The sequence below is a fragment of the Mobula hypostoma genome, chromosome 16, assembly GCF_963921235.1.
Source record: "Mobula hypostoma chromosome 16, sMobHyp1.1, whole genome shotgun sequence".
Lineage (NCBI taxonomy): Eukaryota > Metazoa > Chordata > Chondrichthyes > Myliobatiformes > Myliobatidae > Mobula > Mobula hypostoma.
In genome coordinates, this window is record NC_086112.1 from 6,100,005 (window position 1) to 6,115,499 (window position 15,495).

At 43.1% G+C, this 15,495-nt stretch overlaps 1 protein-coding gene across 1 annotated transcript in view; it reads right to left on the reverse strand.

The window, feature by feature from the left end:
• adgrv1 (adhesion G protein-coupled receptor V1) overlaps window positions 1–15,495 on the reverse strand; it is a 514,329-nt gene that overhangs the window by 229,001 nt on the left and 269,833 nt on the right. The window contains exons 63-65 of the mRNA XM_063069242.1: window positions 3,045–3,280; window positions 2,350–2,498; window positions 444–645 (exon numbers count right to left, since the gene is read on the reverse strand). Of these exons, the coding sequence (XP_062925312.1) occupies window positions 444–645; window positions 2,350–2,498; window positions 3,045–3,280 (587 nt within the window). The remainder of the gene's footprint in view (window positions 1–443; window positions 646–2,349; window positions 2,499–3,044; window positions 3,281–15,495) is intronic.

Consider the following 15,495-nt stretch of genomic DNA (forward strand, 5'->3'; position numbering starts at 1 on the left):
AATCTTTGCATGAGTAAATACTATGAGAGTACTACACACTACCTTAAATTAAGTCAACACTAGACGTACTTCAGCGAAAGGAGGATGAGAGATGACTTGGTAATCTAATCAACCATTCTAGTTAGTCCCCCTCCCCACACTCCCCTCCACCTATCACCTCAAACACTTTAAACCACTGTTTATAAAGCTGTTACATTGTAAATACATGCTGGTATTTATACACATTTTATTCCATATATGAACTTTATTTTTGTGTGATTCTTTGTTCTTTGTGATTGTTGAATGTCGTGATTTTGTTGCTTGTCGTCCCCTGACCAAAGCACCACAGGAACTTCCTAACACATGTAAATGTATCTTGTGAATGAAGTTGAATACATAGCTTGTAACTCAAGTTAAGATTCAAATACTAAAGCTTTGATACTTTAGTGCATGTTTTTCTTTACCTTTCTACGTCATCAATAATGGTTACGTTTATGAAGCTCTGATTCTGTCCGTGGTAGAATACGATTGACCCATTCGGAAGAATGTAGTCAACTCCATTGGGGGATGCTGTGATTGCACGGGATACAAAGTCTGCTGTGACAAATCCATATGTTCCCATTTTCCTAACCAAAGGTATTCCAAGTATCCCAACGTCTTCTTCAACTGTACAAATAAATTGTGAAACAGTTAACCTTTAAGAGTCTTGTGAAACTGAAGCTCTGTGCAATTGTAACTGGTATCAAAATACGTATGGTTTTACTCATATAACAAGATTTAATGAACATTATAATTCACTGGAACGAGGAAAAGGATAATTTGAAGATCGAACCCGTAGATCCGTACAAAGCGTAGTCTGCACGGCACAGTAGTGTAGTGTTTAGGATAACACTCTACAGTACCAGCGACCTAGGTTCAGTTTTGCTGCTCTCTGTCTGGAGTTTGTATGTTCCCCCAATGACCTGGTGTGTTTCCACCAGGTGCCCCAGTTTCCTCACTTATTCCAAAGATGGACGGGTTTGCAGTTTGTAAGTTGCGGGCCTCATATTGCACAAAAATATTAGGCTGCATATATAACTTCATTTCTTAGCCATTCTCTGCAAAGTTTTACGTGATGGCAACCAAGAAAATAAAGGCTGTATTTTCCCAAAGTGTTTTAATAAGAGCAGGACTTGTATTGACATCAGAAATGTAAGATTTACAATGTTTTAATAAATATCAGCTGACACCAATTTGAATACTACTAACAAAGTCGAATGGTGGGGTAAAGCTCTCACATCATTGAGCACATCTTCACGGAGTGCTGTCACAGAAAAGCAGCATCCCTTAGCAAGAACCCCCACCTTCTAAGCCATGCTCTCTTCTCGCTGCTGCCATCAGGACCCACAGCACCAGGTTCAGGAACAGTTAGTACCCCACAACCATCAGACTCCTAAACAAAAGGGGATAACTTCACACAACTTCACTCATCCCAACAACCTATGGACTCATATTCAAGGATTCTTTATCTTGCTCTTGATATTTATTGCTTACTTATTCATTGTTATTATTGTTCTTTTTTCTTTTTCTATTTTCATAGTTTGTTGTCTTTTGCATATTGTTTGTTTCCATCCTGTTGGGTGTGGTCTTTCATTGATTCTATTGTGTTTCTTGTATATACTGTGAATGCCCACAAGAAAATTAATCTCAGGGTTGTATATGGTGACATGTGTGTACTTTGATAATAAATTTTAATTTGAACTTTGAGGTATATAATCACGTCTTATTTGATTATTCCCTGTATTCTCTATGCTTATTAATTTACAAAAATAATGTGGCAGATTTGTAGAAATGTTTTAAGGGTTGCTCTTAGATTTTATCCTCCAACCTGGCTACTTCCCAACTTGAGTTGGGGGAATATTATGCAACCTATACACAGCTTCCGTTTAGTGCATAAGTCCACCTATCGAGCAACTTGTTGATGGGATTGTTCTGCAGTACTTGATGTTGTTAGTATCTAGCAGTGACTTGCAATCATAAAAAAGACATAAATGGCGAACTAATACACCTTTGATTGAGGCCAAAGTGCATGTTGGATCTGAGCATGCCGTTAAGATTAAAGGTTAACTCCCATCAATAATCAATCTCTTGACTCTTACCAATAACATGGATTTCCTGTGTGATATTGCAATCCTCCAGTACTGTCCAACATTCCACCCAGACCTCTCTGCTCAGCACACACTGATCTCAGAGATGGTCCTTTACAATCAATCACATCACAATCCTCCCTCTGTTCCTCCAGCCAGCGACGTATCAGCCAGTTAACATACCATTAGATGCACTATAGAATTTCTCAGGACATTTCATCAATAGTCCATCAAGAGTCCTTACCTTCAATACTGAGAAATTGTGGCTGAAATTCTATAATGCCCTGTGCATTGTCATTTACTTGTATCACAATCCGAATGGACGAGATGTTACCCAAAATGGGAGGCTGATCTGGTTGAAGGCCGTTATCTCTCACTGTGAAGTCATGCAGACTGTTAAGATACAGAAGGGTGATCAGTTATAATGGGATTAAGGGAAAAAAAACATGAAAGATGTTCATTCTTGCCTTGAGTTCTGCTGACCGAAATGCAATACGTGAAAAGGCAGCAGATTGAATAGTGACTTTTGGAAGGGAACTGTACTTAATGTTTACAGGGCTCGGAGAATGGATTGTTGGAGTGACTAGTTTGATACTTCTTTCAGAGAGCTGCCATAGGCTTGCTGGTACTTAGACAGGGACATGGGTGGACATTGACATGGACACAGTGTGGACATTATCATGGACATGGTGTGGATATACAGTGGACTTAGACACAGTGTGGACGTGGACGCCGTTATGGTGCGGACACAGACACTGATGTAGTGTGGACATAGACACAGATATGCTGGATAGACATGGAAAGAATTCCCCTGTTTCCTTTGCAATCCTTTACCCCGTAGTTCCCATGTTTTGGATATCATCCCTTCACGGCGTCACCCCCACCAACCTCTTATCTTTAATTTTTAAAATAATTTTGTACAGCCACTCAATTTCCTACCTGCCTGACTGAAGCTCCACTTTATGAATTTCCACAAAGAAGTCCTCATGACCTTCGGGAATAACGTCATCCAGAATATCAACTAGTATTTGTCGAACCTGTTCTCCTGGTTCAAATAACAGCTGACCAAAGCTGGATGCAAAGTCTACGTCACCTAGTGCAGTCCCATTAGTTGTTTGATACCACAGGTGAACATAGCCAGAGGTGCCATGCGATCGGACAATGGTAACATTAACCTGACAAGATAAACAGCATTTAAATTAAAATTCGATTATGTGCCCGTATTCCTGCTAATGAAAAAAATGTTGCTTAGTTAGATATCATGGGTTAGGGGTGAAAGGTGAAAAGTTTAAGCAGATCATGAGGGAGAGCTTCTTCAGAGGGTGGAGAGAGTGTGAAACAAGCTGTCCATGGGAGTGGTGGATGTGGATTCAATTTCAACAATTAGGAGAAGTTTGGATGGTTACATGAATGCGAGGTTTATGGTCCCATTGCAGTTTGATGGGACTAGCCAGATTAAGAGTTTGGCATGGACTAGATGGGCCAAACGGCCTGTTTCTGTGCTGTAGTGTTCTATGACTTTATGACTCTATTTCATCAAAAAATACTTCTGTTGTTTATTAATTCTTAAAGCGTAAAATTATTGGTGTTAATAATGTTGAATTCATGAATGCTGAAATATAGCAGCAATTATATCTAATTGTGGATGCTGATTTTCATGAAACCAATGCACTAAATTTAGCTCAGCATGTAAGTTTGTTGCTGGCATGGTACTGCAGTGGTTAGCATAGTGCTTTACAGCACCAGTGATCGGGGTTCAATTCTCACCACTGTCTGCAAGGAGTTTGTACGTTGTCCCTGTGACCACATGGGTTTCCTCCAGGTGCCCTGGTTTCCTTCCATATGCCAAAGACGTACGTGTTAGGGTTAGCGCATTGTGGGTGTAAGACATAGGAGCAGGGTTAGGCCATTCGTCCCACCAAGTCTGCTCTGCCATTCCATCATCATGGCTTATTTATTACTCCTCTCAATCCCATTCTCTTGCCTTCTCCTCAATAAGAATCTAAGGAGCTAAGATGTTCCCAGAAAGCGGCTTCTTCAAGCTCATCAACGAAACTGCTTAATTTCTTCCCTTTAATGTCTCTTATTTTTGCTTTCAAAGGTGGACAGGGTTCTGTCGGAGTCCATGACCTACAGCAGCATTCAAACTGCGGTTCTTTACAGTGGTGATCCCACTGCTGTAGTTTACTGACTGACCATTTTTCAATTTCCCCAGGATGCGGCCTGGAAGACATGTGCCTTCAGGGTAAGGCCCTGTGGGACTGTGGATGAACCAATTCCATGAAGTGTCGCAGGAGAAACGGATCGTTGCGAACAGCGGATCGGGTGTCGGAGGCCTCTGTACTGAAGCAACCTCTCCCTCTCCCTGTCCCCATGGTGGGAGAGAGTTTGCAGCCAATTCTCAAGCGACCTCTCCCTCTCTCAATGGTGGGAGAGAGTTTGCGGCCTCTGTACTGAAGCAACCTCTCCCTCTCCTGCTCCCTCTCTCAATGGTGGGAGAGTTTGCAGACAATTCTCAAGCGACCTCTCCCTCTCCCTCTCTCAATGGTGGGAGAGAGTTTGCGGCCGATTCTCAAGTCAGAGAACTCAGAATAAAAGCGATGTGACAGACTGTAACCTTGCAATCAGCATGTTGTTTTGTTTTGTTGGTCTCCCCTCTCACTGTGGAAAAGGAGTGACACCTCTCTGTCCCATGTTAGGGAGTGGGAGAGCCTGTAGCATGTTGAATTGTTGGGTGAACAATTAGATTTTGATGGACTGCAGATCATGATCTCTCTTTGGGGGCTTAATTTTAGAAATCTAGAAGATCAGGTTTTCGCTGAGATTTATATTCATGAGCACAAGAGGCACAAAATATGCTGACTACATAATTTATCCCATTTTTGCATCAATTTCTATTAACTACTGCAAAGAATTCTAACTTAGTCAAATTTGAAAGGATTCCTGTTACCCATGCTAGTTAATAGATTTCCAAGTATAGCATGTAATAAAGCATTCTACCTCCTTATTTCTGTTCTTAAATTATCACATTAATTTAAATTGCTTGTGCAATTTCCTCCCTCAAAATTAATTTTTGTAAATGACTAAATTAGCCAAAAGAACATAGAACATTGCAGCATCCTCCTCCCTATACTTTCCTCCAATCACTTCAACATTATGTCCTCTTGTATTAGCCATTTCCACCCGAGGAAACAGTCCCAGGCTGCCTACTTGATTTGCGCCACTTATCATCTTTAAACACCAGGCTGGATAGAGTGAAAAGGCCGGGCTTCGGTCTGGAGGCGAGGGTCACGCTGGTTCTAATCGCTGCTCAGCGACGTTTACTCCACTCTCCACGGCTGAGGCTGTGGCCTGCTCCGGGCATTGTTTCCACGAGGCGAGCTCGGTTTTGCTCCGCTGTGTGATGGACTGAGGCTGTGGCCTGCTCCGGGCATTGTTTCCACGAGGCGAGCTCGGTTTTACTCCGCTGTGTGCTGGACTGAGGCTATGACCTGCGCTGACTGCTCCGGGCATTGTTTCCACGAGGCGAGCTCGGTTTTGCTCCGCTGTGTGCTGGACTGAGGCTATGGCCTGCGCTGACTACTCCGGGCATTGTTTCCATGAGGCGAGCTCGGTTTTGCTCCGCTGTGTGCTGGACTGAGGCTGTGGCCTGCTCCGGGCATTGTTTCCACGAGGCGAGCTCGGTTTTGCTCCGCTGTGTGATGGACTGAGGCTGTGGCCTGCGCTGACTGCTCCGGGCATTGTTTCCACGAGGCGAGCTCGGTTTTGCTCCGCTGTGTGCTGGACTGAGGCTGTGGCCTGCTCCGGGCATTGTTTCCACGAGGCGAGCTCGGTTTTGCTCCGCTGTGTGCTGGACTGAGGCTGTGGCCTGCTCCGGGCATTGTTTCCACGAGGCGAGCTCGGTTTTGCTCCGCTGTGTGCTGGACTGAGGCTGTGGCCTGCTCCGGGCATTGTTTCCACGAGGCGAGCTCGGTTTTGCTCCGCTGTGTGCTGGACTGAGGCTGTGGCCTGCTCCGGGCATTGTTTCCACGAGGCGAGCTCGGTTTTGCTCCGCTGTGTGCTGGACTGAGGCTGTGGCCTGCTCCGGGCATTGTTTCCACGAGGCAAGCTCGGTTTTACTCCGCTGTGTGCTGGACTGAGGCTATGACCTGCGCTGACTGCTCTGGGCATTGTTTCCACGAGGCGAGCTCGGTTTTGCTCCGCTGTGTGCTGGACTGAGGCTGTGGCCTGTTCCGGGCATTGTTTCCACGAGGCGAGCTCGGTTTTGCTCCGCTGTGTGCTGGACTGAGGCTGTGGCCTGCGCTGACTGCTCCAGGCTCACCTTCATTCTGAATGTCATTGCTTGCTTTTATTGTTTGCACAATTTGTGCTTTTTTCTCTACACACATTGGCTGTTTGCTGGGCTTTTTCAATGGGTTATTTTGGGTTTCTTGTTTTGAGGCTGCCTGTAAGGAGACAAATCTCAAGGATGCATAATGTATACATACTTTTATAATAAATGTACTTTGAACCTCTGTCAAATTAACCCTCATCCTCCTTTGCGTCAAAGAGAAAAGCCCTAGCTCACTCAACCTATCCTCGTAAAACATGAAATATCGTTAAAGCTAACACTGTAGTCAAGAGTGTTGAGATTGGATAGTGAGCTGATCTCTTACACTCAGTGGCCACTTTATTAGGTACACCTGCGCATTAATGCACATCTCCAATCAGCCAATCACGTGGCAGCAACTCAATGCATAAAAGCATGCAGACATGGTCAGGAGGCACAAAAGGCAAACGTTCAGAATTCTCTAGCTTCCATGTAAATGCAGATGAAAGGTATTCATTGATGATCTCGCCCATCAGTTATGGCTCCACACACAGGTAACTACACTGATCCTTGAGTGGACCTATACTCTCCTAATCATCCTATTGCTCTTAATATACTTGGTGTTTTTTTTAAAATATGCATTGCTATACACAGACATCTCATTTCCTATTTATTGATCCTCATAGCAGTTGGGTTTTTAATATTTTTCTTAATCTCCCAACACCTTTGAGGATAGTGAAAAGAAACTTTCATGGTCTTCTGCAGTATGGGTGACAAACAAATTCCCACAATCTTTTTGGTATAGTTTCAAGATAAGTAAGATGTGAATGCACAGAAAAGGAAAGGTACAAGGAGCATGCAGAATCAATATCTGATCCACCATTGAGACTATTTTTAACTATTCTGTCCCCGCTTGAGAGTTTCCATTTTCTTAAACTAGGCAGATAGGTAAAGTCCAGTCCTGGCATAGTTGTAGTTTGAAGGCAACTTCGTTGCAGTACGCAAGGAGCTGATGTAAAAAGATGGTACTTCTCAGCATTTTCACAAAAGGTAGGTTCAAATATTGATTAAAATTACTTCAACTTCAAACAAAATGCTTCTAACTAATAGCGACTAAATGAAATGTACAAACAATATAAAATGGCCAATCTGATAACAAAAGCTGATTGCTTAACAGTGCACTAACAAGTAATCAACAGCAGCTGTGAACTTGCAAGTAAACAGTGAGATCTAGTAATTAGAAATAAAATAACAAACCAAATCAGGGAGGACATAACAACAGTACTGTGAAAAACTCTTAGGAGATGTTCTCACACCTATGGATTCACTTTCAAGGACTCTTCATCTCGTGTTCTCAATATTTATTTATTATTCATTTACTATTATTATTTCCCTCTTTGTTGCATTTGCTTATTTTGTGGTTTTTTGCACACTGTTCGAACACCTAAATTGGTGCAATATTTCATTGTCTATTATCGTTATTATTTTATGGAATTATTGAGTATGCCCGTAAGACAATGAATACCAAGATTGTATATGGTCTTGGGAGTCCTTGTGCAGAACACCCTGAAGGTTAACTTGCAGGTTGAGTCGGTGGTGAGGAAGGCAAATGCCATGTTAGTGTTTATTTCAAAATGCCATGAGCAGGGATGTGATGCTGCAGCTTTATAAGGCACTAGTGAGGCCTCACCTTGAGTATTGTGAATAATTTTGGGCCTCTCATCTTAGAAAAGATGTGCTGATATTGGAGAGGGTCCGGAGGAGGTTCACATGGATGATTCCAGAAATGAAAGGGTTGTCATATGAGGAACGTTCGACGGCTCTGGGTCTGTACTCTCTGGAATTCAGAAGGGTGAAGGGGGATCTCATTGAAACTTTTCGAATGTTGAAAGGCCTAGACAAAGTAGATGTGGAAAGGATGTTTCCCATGGTGAGAGACTGTAGGACAAGATGGCACAGCCTCAGGATAGAGGGGCGCCCTTTCAAAACAGAGATGCGAAGAAACTTCTTTAGCCAAAGGGTGGTGAATTTGTGGAACTTGTTGCCACATGCAGCTGTGGAGGCCAGGTCGTTGGGTGTATTTAAGGCAGGGATCAATAGGTTCTTGATTGGACATGGCATCAAAGGTTATGGGGAGAAGGCTGGAAACTGGGGTTGAGGAGGAGATAGAAAAAAGGATCAGCAATGATTGAATGGCGGAGCAGACTCGATGGGCCAGATGACCTAATTCTGCCCCTACGTCTTATGGTCTTGTATATGCACTTTGATAATAAATTTACTTTGAACATATACGAGGGGTGATTGATAAGTTCGTGGCCTAAGGTAGAAGGAGATGAGTTATTAACTTCAGTCTTTCTGCATAATCACTCAAAGAGTTGACCTGCATGTGCATGTAATGAGAGCTGTACAACGCATCTCCTTCTACCCTAGGCCACGAATTTATCAATCACCCCTCGAATATAGCTAGGTTGCTTAAGAATTTGCACAGTACTGTAGTAATTTGACGTATTGCACTGCACTGTTGCCGCAAAAAAAAATTCATGACATGTGTGAGTGATGATAAACCTGATTCTGATGAGGATCTCTATTGTGGACTGAGAGTGGGAAGGGGACAGGGAGAGGGAGGGAGCAGAGTAGTGAGGCAGTGCTCATGGGTTCTAAGGGGAAGCAGGTGTTTTTGAAATGCTGAGTGGTGTCTTCAGGCTCTTTTTTCTCCTCCTTGATGGTAGCAATGAGAAGAAGACACGTCCTGGGTGATGGGGGTCCTTAATGATGGATGACACCTTTTGAAGCATCACTTCTTGAAGATACCCTGGATAATTTGGAGGCTCGTGTTCATGACGAAGCTGATGGAGTTCACTATTTTCTGTAGCTTACTTTGATCCTGTGCAGGAGCATCCCCCATAGCAGATGATGATGCAGCCAGTTAGACTGCTCTCCACTGTTAATCTGTAGAAACTTGCAAGTGTCTTTGGTGACATACCAAATCTTCTGAAACTTCCAATGAAATTTAGCATGTCATGCATACTTTGTAACTGCATCGATATGTTGGGCCCAGGATAGATCCTCAGAGATGTTGACACCCAGGAACTTGAAATAGCTCACTCTCTCCACTTCTGATCCCCCTTATGAGGACGGGTATGTGTTCCCTTCTTACCCATTCTGAAGTTCACACTCAGTTCTTTGGTCTTTGGCACAAGGTTGTTGCCTATCCACTCACCACTCAACTAGCTAACATATCTTGCTCCTGTACACCCTCTTGTCAACAACTAAAATTCTGCTAACAATAGTTGTGTCATCAGCAAATTTATAAATGGCATTTGAGCTGTGCCTAGCCATGCAGTCAAGGATGTAGACAGAATAAAGCAGTGGGTTAAGCACATATTCCCAAGGTGCACCAGTGTTGATTGTCGGCTAGGTGGAAGTATCATATCATGGAGACGATACTTCCAATCCACGCAGGCTGTAGTCTTCTGGTGTGGAAGTTAATGATCCAGATACAGATGGAGGTACAAACGCCCAGGTTTTGGAGCTATTCGATCAAAGCTGTAGTAATGATTGTGTTAAATGACTGAGCTGTAGTCAATAAAACAGCAGCCTAATGTAAGTATTAGTATTGTCCAAAGCCATGTAAAGAGCCAATGAGATCACATCCGCTGTAGAGCTATTGTGGTGATATGGAAGTTGCAGTGGGTCCAGATCCTTGCCGAGACAGGAGTTGATTCTAACCATCACCAACCTCTCAAAGCACTTCATCACTGCAGATGTGAGTGCAACTCCATGATAGTCATTCAGGCAGCTCATGCTGCTCTTCTTGGGCACTGGTATGTATGATTGTTGCCCTTTTGAAGCAGGTGGGAACTTCCAACTGTAGCAATGAGAGATTGAAAATATCTTTGCACACACCCACCAGCTGATTGGCACAGTTTTACAGAGCCCTACCAGGTATTCCATTGGAGCCTGTTGCCTTGAGAGTGTTCACCCTCTTTAAAGATGTTCTGACCTTGGCCTCCGAGACAGAGATCACGGGGTCACCGGGTACTACAGGGATCCTCATTGGTATAGTGTTGTTCCCCCTTTCAAAGTGTTGAGCTCATCTAGGAGTGAACCATGTCATGATGTTTTGCTTTGTAGGAAGTATTGGTCTGCAAACCCTGCCAGAGTTGATGTGCATCCAATTCTGCCTCCAGCCTGGTTTGAAATTGTTCCTTTGCTCGTGAGATAGCCCTCTGTCAGTCATACCTGTTTTTCTTGTGTAATCGGACTTGAATGCAACAGATCTAGCCCTCAGTAGACTACGAACCTCCTAGTTTATCAATGGCTTTTGATTTGGATATCTATGGTATGTTCTCACAGGCACACGCTCATCCACATAGGTTTTAATGAAGTCACTGAAAACTGTGGCATATTCATTCAGACTTGAAGTAGAATCCCTGAATATGGTCCAGTCCACCAACTCAAAGCAGTCTTGTAAGCGCTCTTGTGCCTCCCTTGTCCAAACCTTCTTGGTCCTCAGCCAATGCTGCAGTCTTCAGTCTCTGCCTATACTCAGGGAGCAGAAGTACAAGATTCAAATGACCTTCCCTTGTGTCTCAGAACTAGGTGTGTCTGCACCTACACCACCCCTGCCACCTACCCCAGCACTCCTCTGCCACCTGTCCCACACCCCTCCCGCAGCACTCCACCCTCACCATTCCCAACATCCTTTGCTTCTGCAAGATTTAAAAACTTGCTCTCTGCTCCACATTGACAAATACAGTACTGTGCAAAAGTTTTAGGCACCCTGGCTATATATATGTGCCCAAGTCTTTTGCACAACACTGTATATTTCCAGCAAGAATAACTTGGAGTAACCTTGTAGCTGATTAAAGATTAGTTTTAATGGTCTCATGTACTTTGAAACACAAAATATACAGTGAAATTTGTTGTTCTTGTCAATGTCCAATACAGTTCGAGGATGTGCTGGGAGTTGACATGGAAACACCAATGCCTGAAACAGAACAGGCTACAGAAAGTTGTGGATACATCCCTATCCATCACAGGTAAAACCTTTCCACACCATTTAGCACATTTACAAAGCAGCATCCATCATCAAGGACACCTACCATCTGACCATGCTCTCTTCTCACTACACCGTTGGGAGGATGTCCAGGAGCCTTGGGTTCCACACCACCAGATTCAGGAACAGATATTACCTCTCAAGCATCAGGCTCCTGAGCCAGCATGATAACATAACTCACTTCAACGTTGCATTGATTCTACAACCTACAGGCTAATTTTCGAAGACTGCAACTCATTTTCTCAATATTATTTATTTTTTCATTTGAACGATTTGTCTTTTGCAAATTTGTTGTTGGTCAATGTCTTTTATAGAAACTACAGCACAGAAACAGGCCTTTTGGCCCTTCTTGGCTGTGCCGAACCATTTTCTGCCTAGTCCCACTGACCTGCACATGGACCGTATCCCTCCATACACCTCCCATCCATGTATCTGTCCAATTTATTCTTAAATGTTAAAAAAGAACCCGCATTTACCACCTCATCTGGCAGCTCATTCCATACTCCCACCACTCTCTGTGTGAAGAAGCACCCCGCTAATGTTCCCTTTAAACTTTTCCCCCCTCACCCTTAACCCATGTCCTCTGGTTTCTTTCTCCCCTTGCCTCAGTGGAAAAAGCCTGCTTGCATTCACTCTATCTATACCCATCATAATTTTATATACCTCTATCAAATCTCCCCTCATTCTTCTACGCTCCAGGGAATAAAGTCCTAACCTATTCAACCTTTCTCTGTAACTGAGTTTCTCAAGTCCTGGCAACATCCTTGTAAACCTTCTCTGCACTCTTTCAACCATATTAATATCCTTCCTGTAATTTGGTGACCAAAACTGAACACAATACTCCAGATTCGGCCTCACCAATGCCTTATACAATCTCATCATAACATTCCAGCTCTTATACTCAATACTTTGATTAATAAAGGCCAATGTACCAAAAGCTCTCTTTACAACCCTATCTACCTGTGATGCTACTTTTAGGGAATTTTGTATCTGTATTCCCAGATCCCTCTGTTCCACTGCACTCCTCAGTGCCTTACCATTAACCCTGTATGCTCTACCTTGGTTTGTCCTTCCGACGTGCAATACCTCACACTTGTCTGTATTAAACTCCATCTGCCATTTTTCAGCCCATTTTTCCAGCTGGTCCAAGTCCCTCTGCAGGCTCTGAAAACCTTCCTCACTGTCTACTACACCTCCAATCTTTGTATCATCAGCAAATTTGCTGATCCAATTTACCATATTATCATCCAGATCATTGATATAGATGACAAATAACAATGGACCCAGCACTGATTCCTGTGGCACACCACTAGTCACAGGCCTCCACTCGGAGAAGCAATTCTCTACTACCACTCTTTGGCTTCTTCCATTGAGCCAATGTCTAATGCATTTTACCACCTCTCCATGTATACCTAGCGACTGAATTTTCCTAACTAACCTCCCATGCGGGACCTTGTCAAAGGCCTTACTGAAGTCCATGTAGACAATATCCACTGCCTTCCCTTCATCCACTTTCCTGGTAACCTCCTCGAAAAACTCCAATAGATTGGTCAAACATGACCTACCACGCACAAAGCCATGTTGACTCTCCCTAATAAGTCCCTGTCTATCCAAATGCTTGTAGATTCTGTCTCTTAGTACTCCCTCCAATAACTTACCTACCACCGACGTTAAACTTACTGGCCTATAATTTCCCGGATTACTTTTCGATCCTTTCTTAACAACGGAACAACATGAGCCACTCTCCAATCCTCCGGCACCCCACCTGTAGGCAGCGACATTTTAAATATTTCTGAGAGGGTCCCTGCAATTTCAACGCTAGTCTCCTTCAAGGTCCGAGGAAACACCCTGTCAGGTCCCGGGGATTTATCCACTTTAATTTTCCTCAAGACAGCAAGGACCTCCTCCTTTTCGATCTGTACAATTTCCATGATCTCACTACTTGTTTCCCTTAATTCCATAGACTTCATGCCAGTTTCCTTAGTAAATACAGACGCAAAAAACCTATTTAAGATCTCCCCCATTTCCTTTGGTTCCGCACATAGCTGACCACTCTGATCTTCAAGAGGACCAATTTTATCCCTACAATCCTTTTGCTCTTAATATACCTGTAAAAGCTCTTTGCATTATCCTTCACTTTGACTGCCAAGGCAACCTCATGTCCTCTTTTAGCCCTCTCGATTTCTTTCTTAAGTATTCTCTTGCACTTCTTATACTCCTCAAGCACCTGCTTCCTATACATGTCATACAACTCCCTCTTCTTCTTTATCAGAGTTGCAATATCCCTTGAGAACCAAGGTTCCTTATTCCTATTCACTTCGCCTTTATTCCTGACAGGAACATACAAATTCTGCACTCTCAAAATTTCTCCTTTGAAGGCTTCCCACCTACCGATCACATCCTTGCCCGAGAACAACCTGTCCCAATCCACACTTTTTAGATCCTTTCTCATTTCTTCAAATTTGGCCTTCTTCCAGTTAAGAACCTCATCCCTAGGACCAGATCTATCCTTGTCCATGATCAGGTTTATGTATAGTTGTTCATAAGTTCTATTGTATTAATTTATTTTTCTGTAAATGTCTGCAAGAATAAGAATCTCAAGGTAGCACATGGTAACATATACGTATTTTGACATTAAGTTAATTTGAAATTTGACTATTTTAGCTGGCTATTTTACTTGCACATAAATGGTAACAATTGAGTCCCTAGAGATATGGAATGTAAATTTTGATACAATAGAAAACAATTTTAGGATAATGGGTTACTGAGACCATCAATGTTAACTCCATGCTGAAAGGTAAACTGTCTAAGGGGAACATGAGGGGGAACTTCTTCACTCCAAGGGTGGTGAGAATGTGGAACAAACTGCCAGCACAAATATTAATAATGATAGTTGAAGACCTCTTCCCAGAAGCAGAGGAGTTCCTAGTGGCAATAGGACCAGCTGGTTAACACAAAAATATCATAAAACATAATAAAAGACCAACAAATTCAAGATGATAAATGCAAAAAATGTCCAGTGAAACCATTTTTAATGTCTCCCTCTCCGTGTAGAGTGCCCTCCATTGTCCCTATATCAAAAAAGACCAAGGTAACACACCTGAACAACTGGCGTCCTGTCTCAGTTGCTCAAATACTTTGAGAGGCTGTTTAAGGACTATATCTGCAGCACCAGGCCATCAGACTGATTAACTCATGCTTATTTGAGTGTATTTCTATGTTACATTGACTGTTCTATTTATTATAACTTATTATAAATTACTATGATTGCACATTGCACACTTAGACAGAGACATAACGTAAAGATTTTTACTTTTCGTGTATGTGAAGGATGTGTGACAAAATACCAAGTTATCAGAAGATTGAGGCCGATAAGAAAGACAATGGGGGAACATTCAGAAATGTTAATGGGAGACGAGAGAGATTAACGAAAGGAGACACAGTTCTGAGTATTGTCAGACGGGTTGCTTTGAACCCGAACTGTTTGAAGTTTGATGGACAGGCGATACCCCAGCAGGGGGATAAAAGGAACAGGTTCGCTAAGGCAACAGACACCACGAAACCATGAGATAACGAGACCCTGGAAAAGCGGTGTGCCCCCACAAGTTGGTGAGAGTTTTGGAGGTCTGGTCGTGGGACCAACCATAGACGCACAGGGTGAGAAGGTACGATCGGCGGGAAACTGGTGTGTGTGTCCACCCTTGCCTGGGTGCCGGGTTCACCGCAGAAGAACGATCGTATCCGGAACGGAAGGGTCACAGTTGGTGACCTCAGAAGACATTACAAAGGGCTCGCCCGAAAGCTAACTGCGAGGAACATCAAAGGTCTGTCTGAATCCGAATTTGCATATTCATTCTCTCTCTCCCCAACGGCACAACAGCGATTACTGCGAACTGAACTAAACTGAACTGAAATCTGTGTCACTTGAGACTGATCATTTTACCCCTAGACTGCGATAGAGCTTGATTGATCCTATTATCCTAGTTCTGTGTACATGTGTGTTTTATCATTGCTAACCTGTT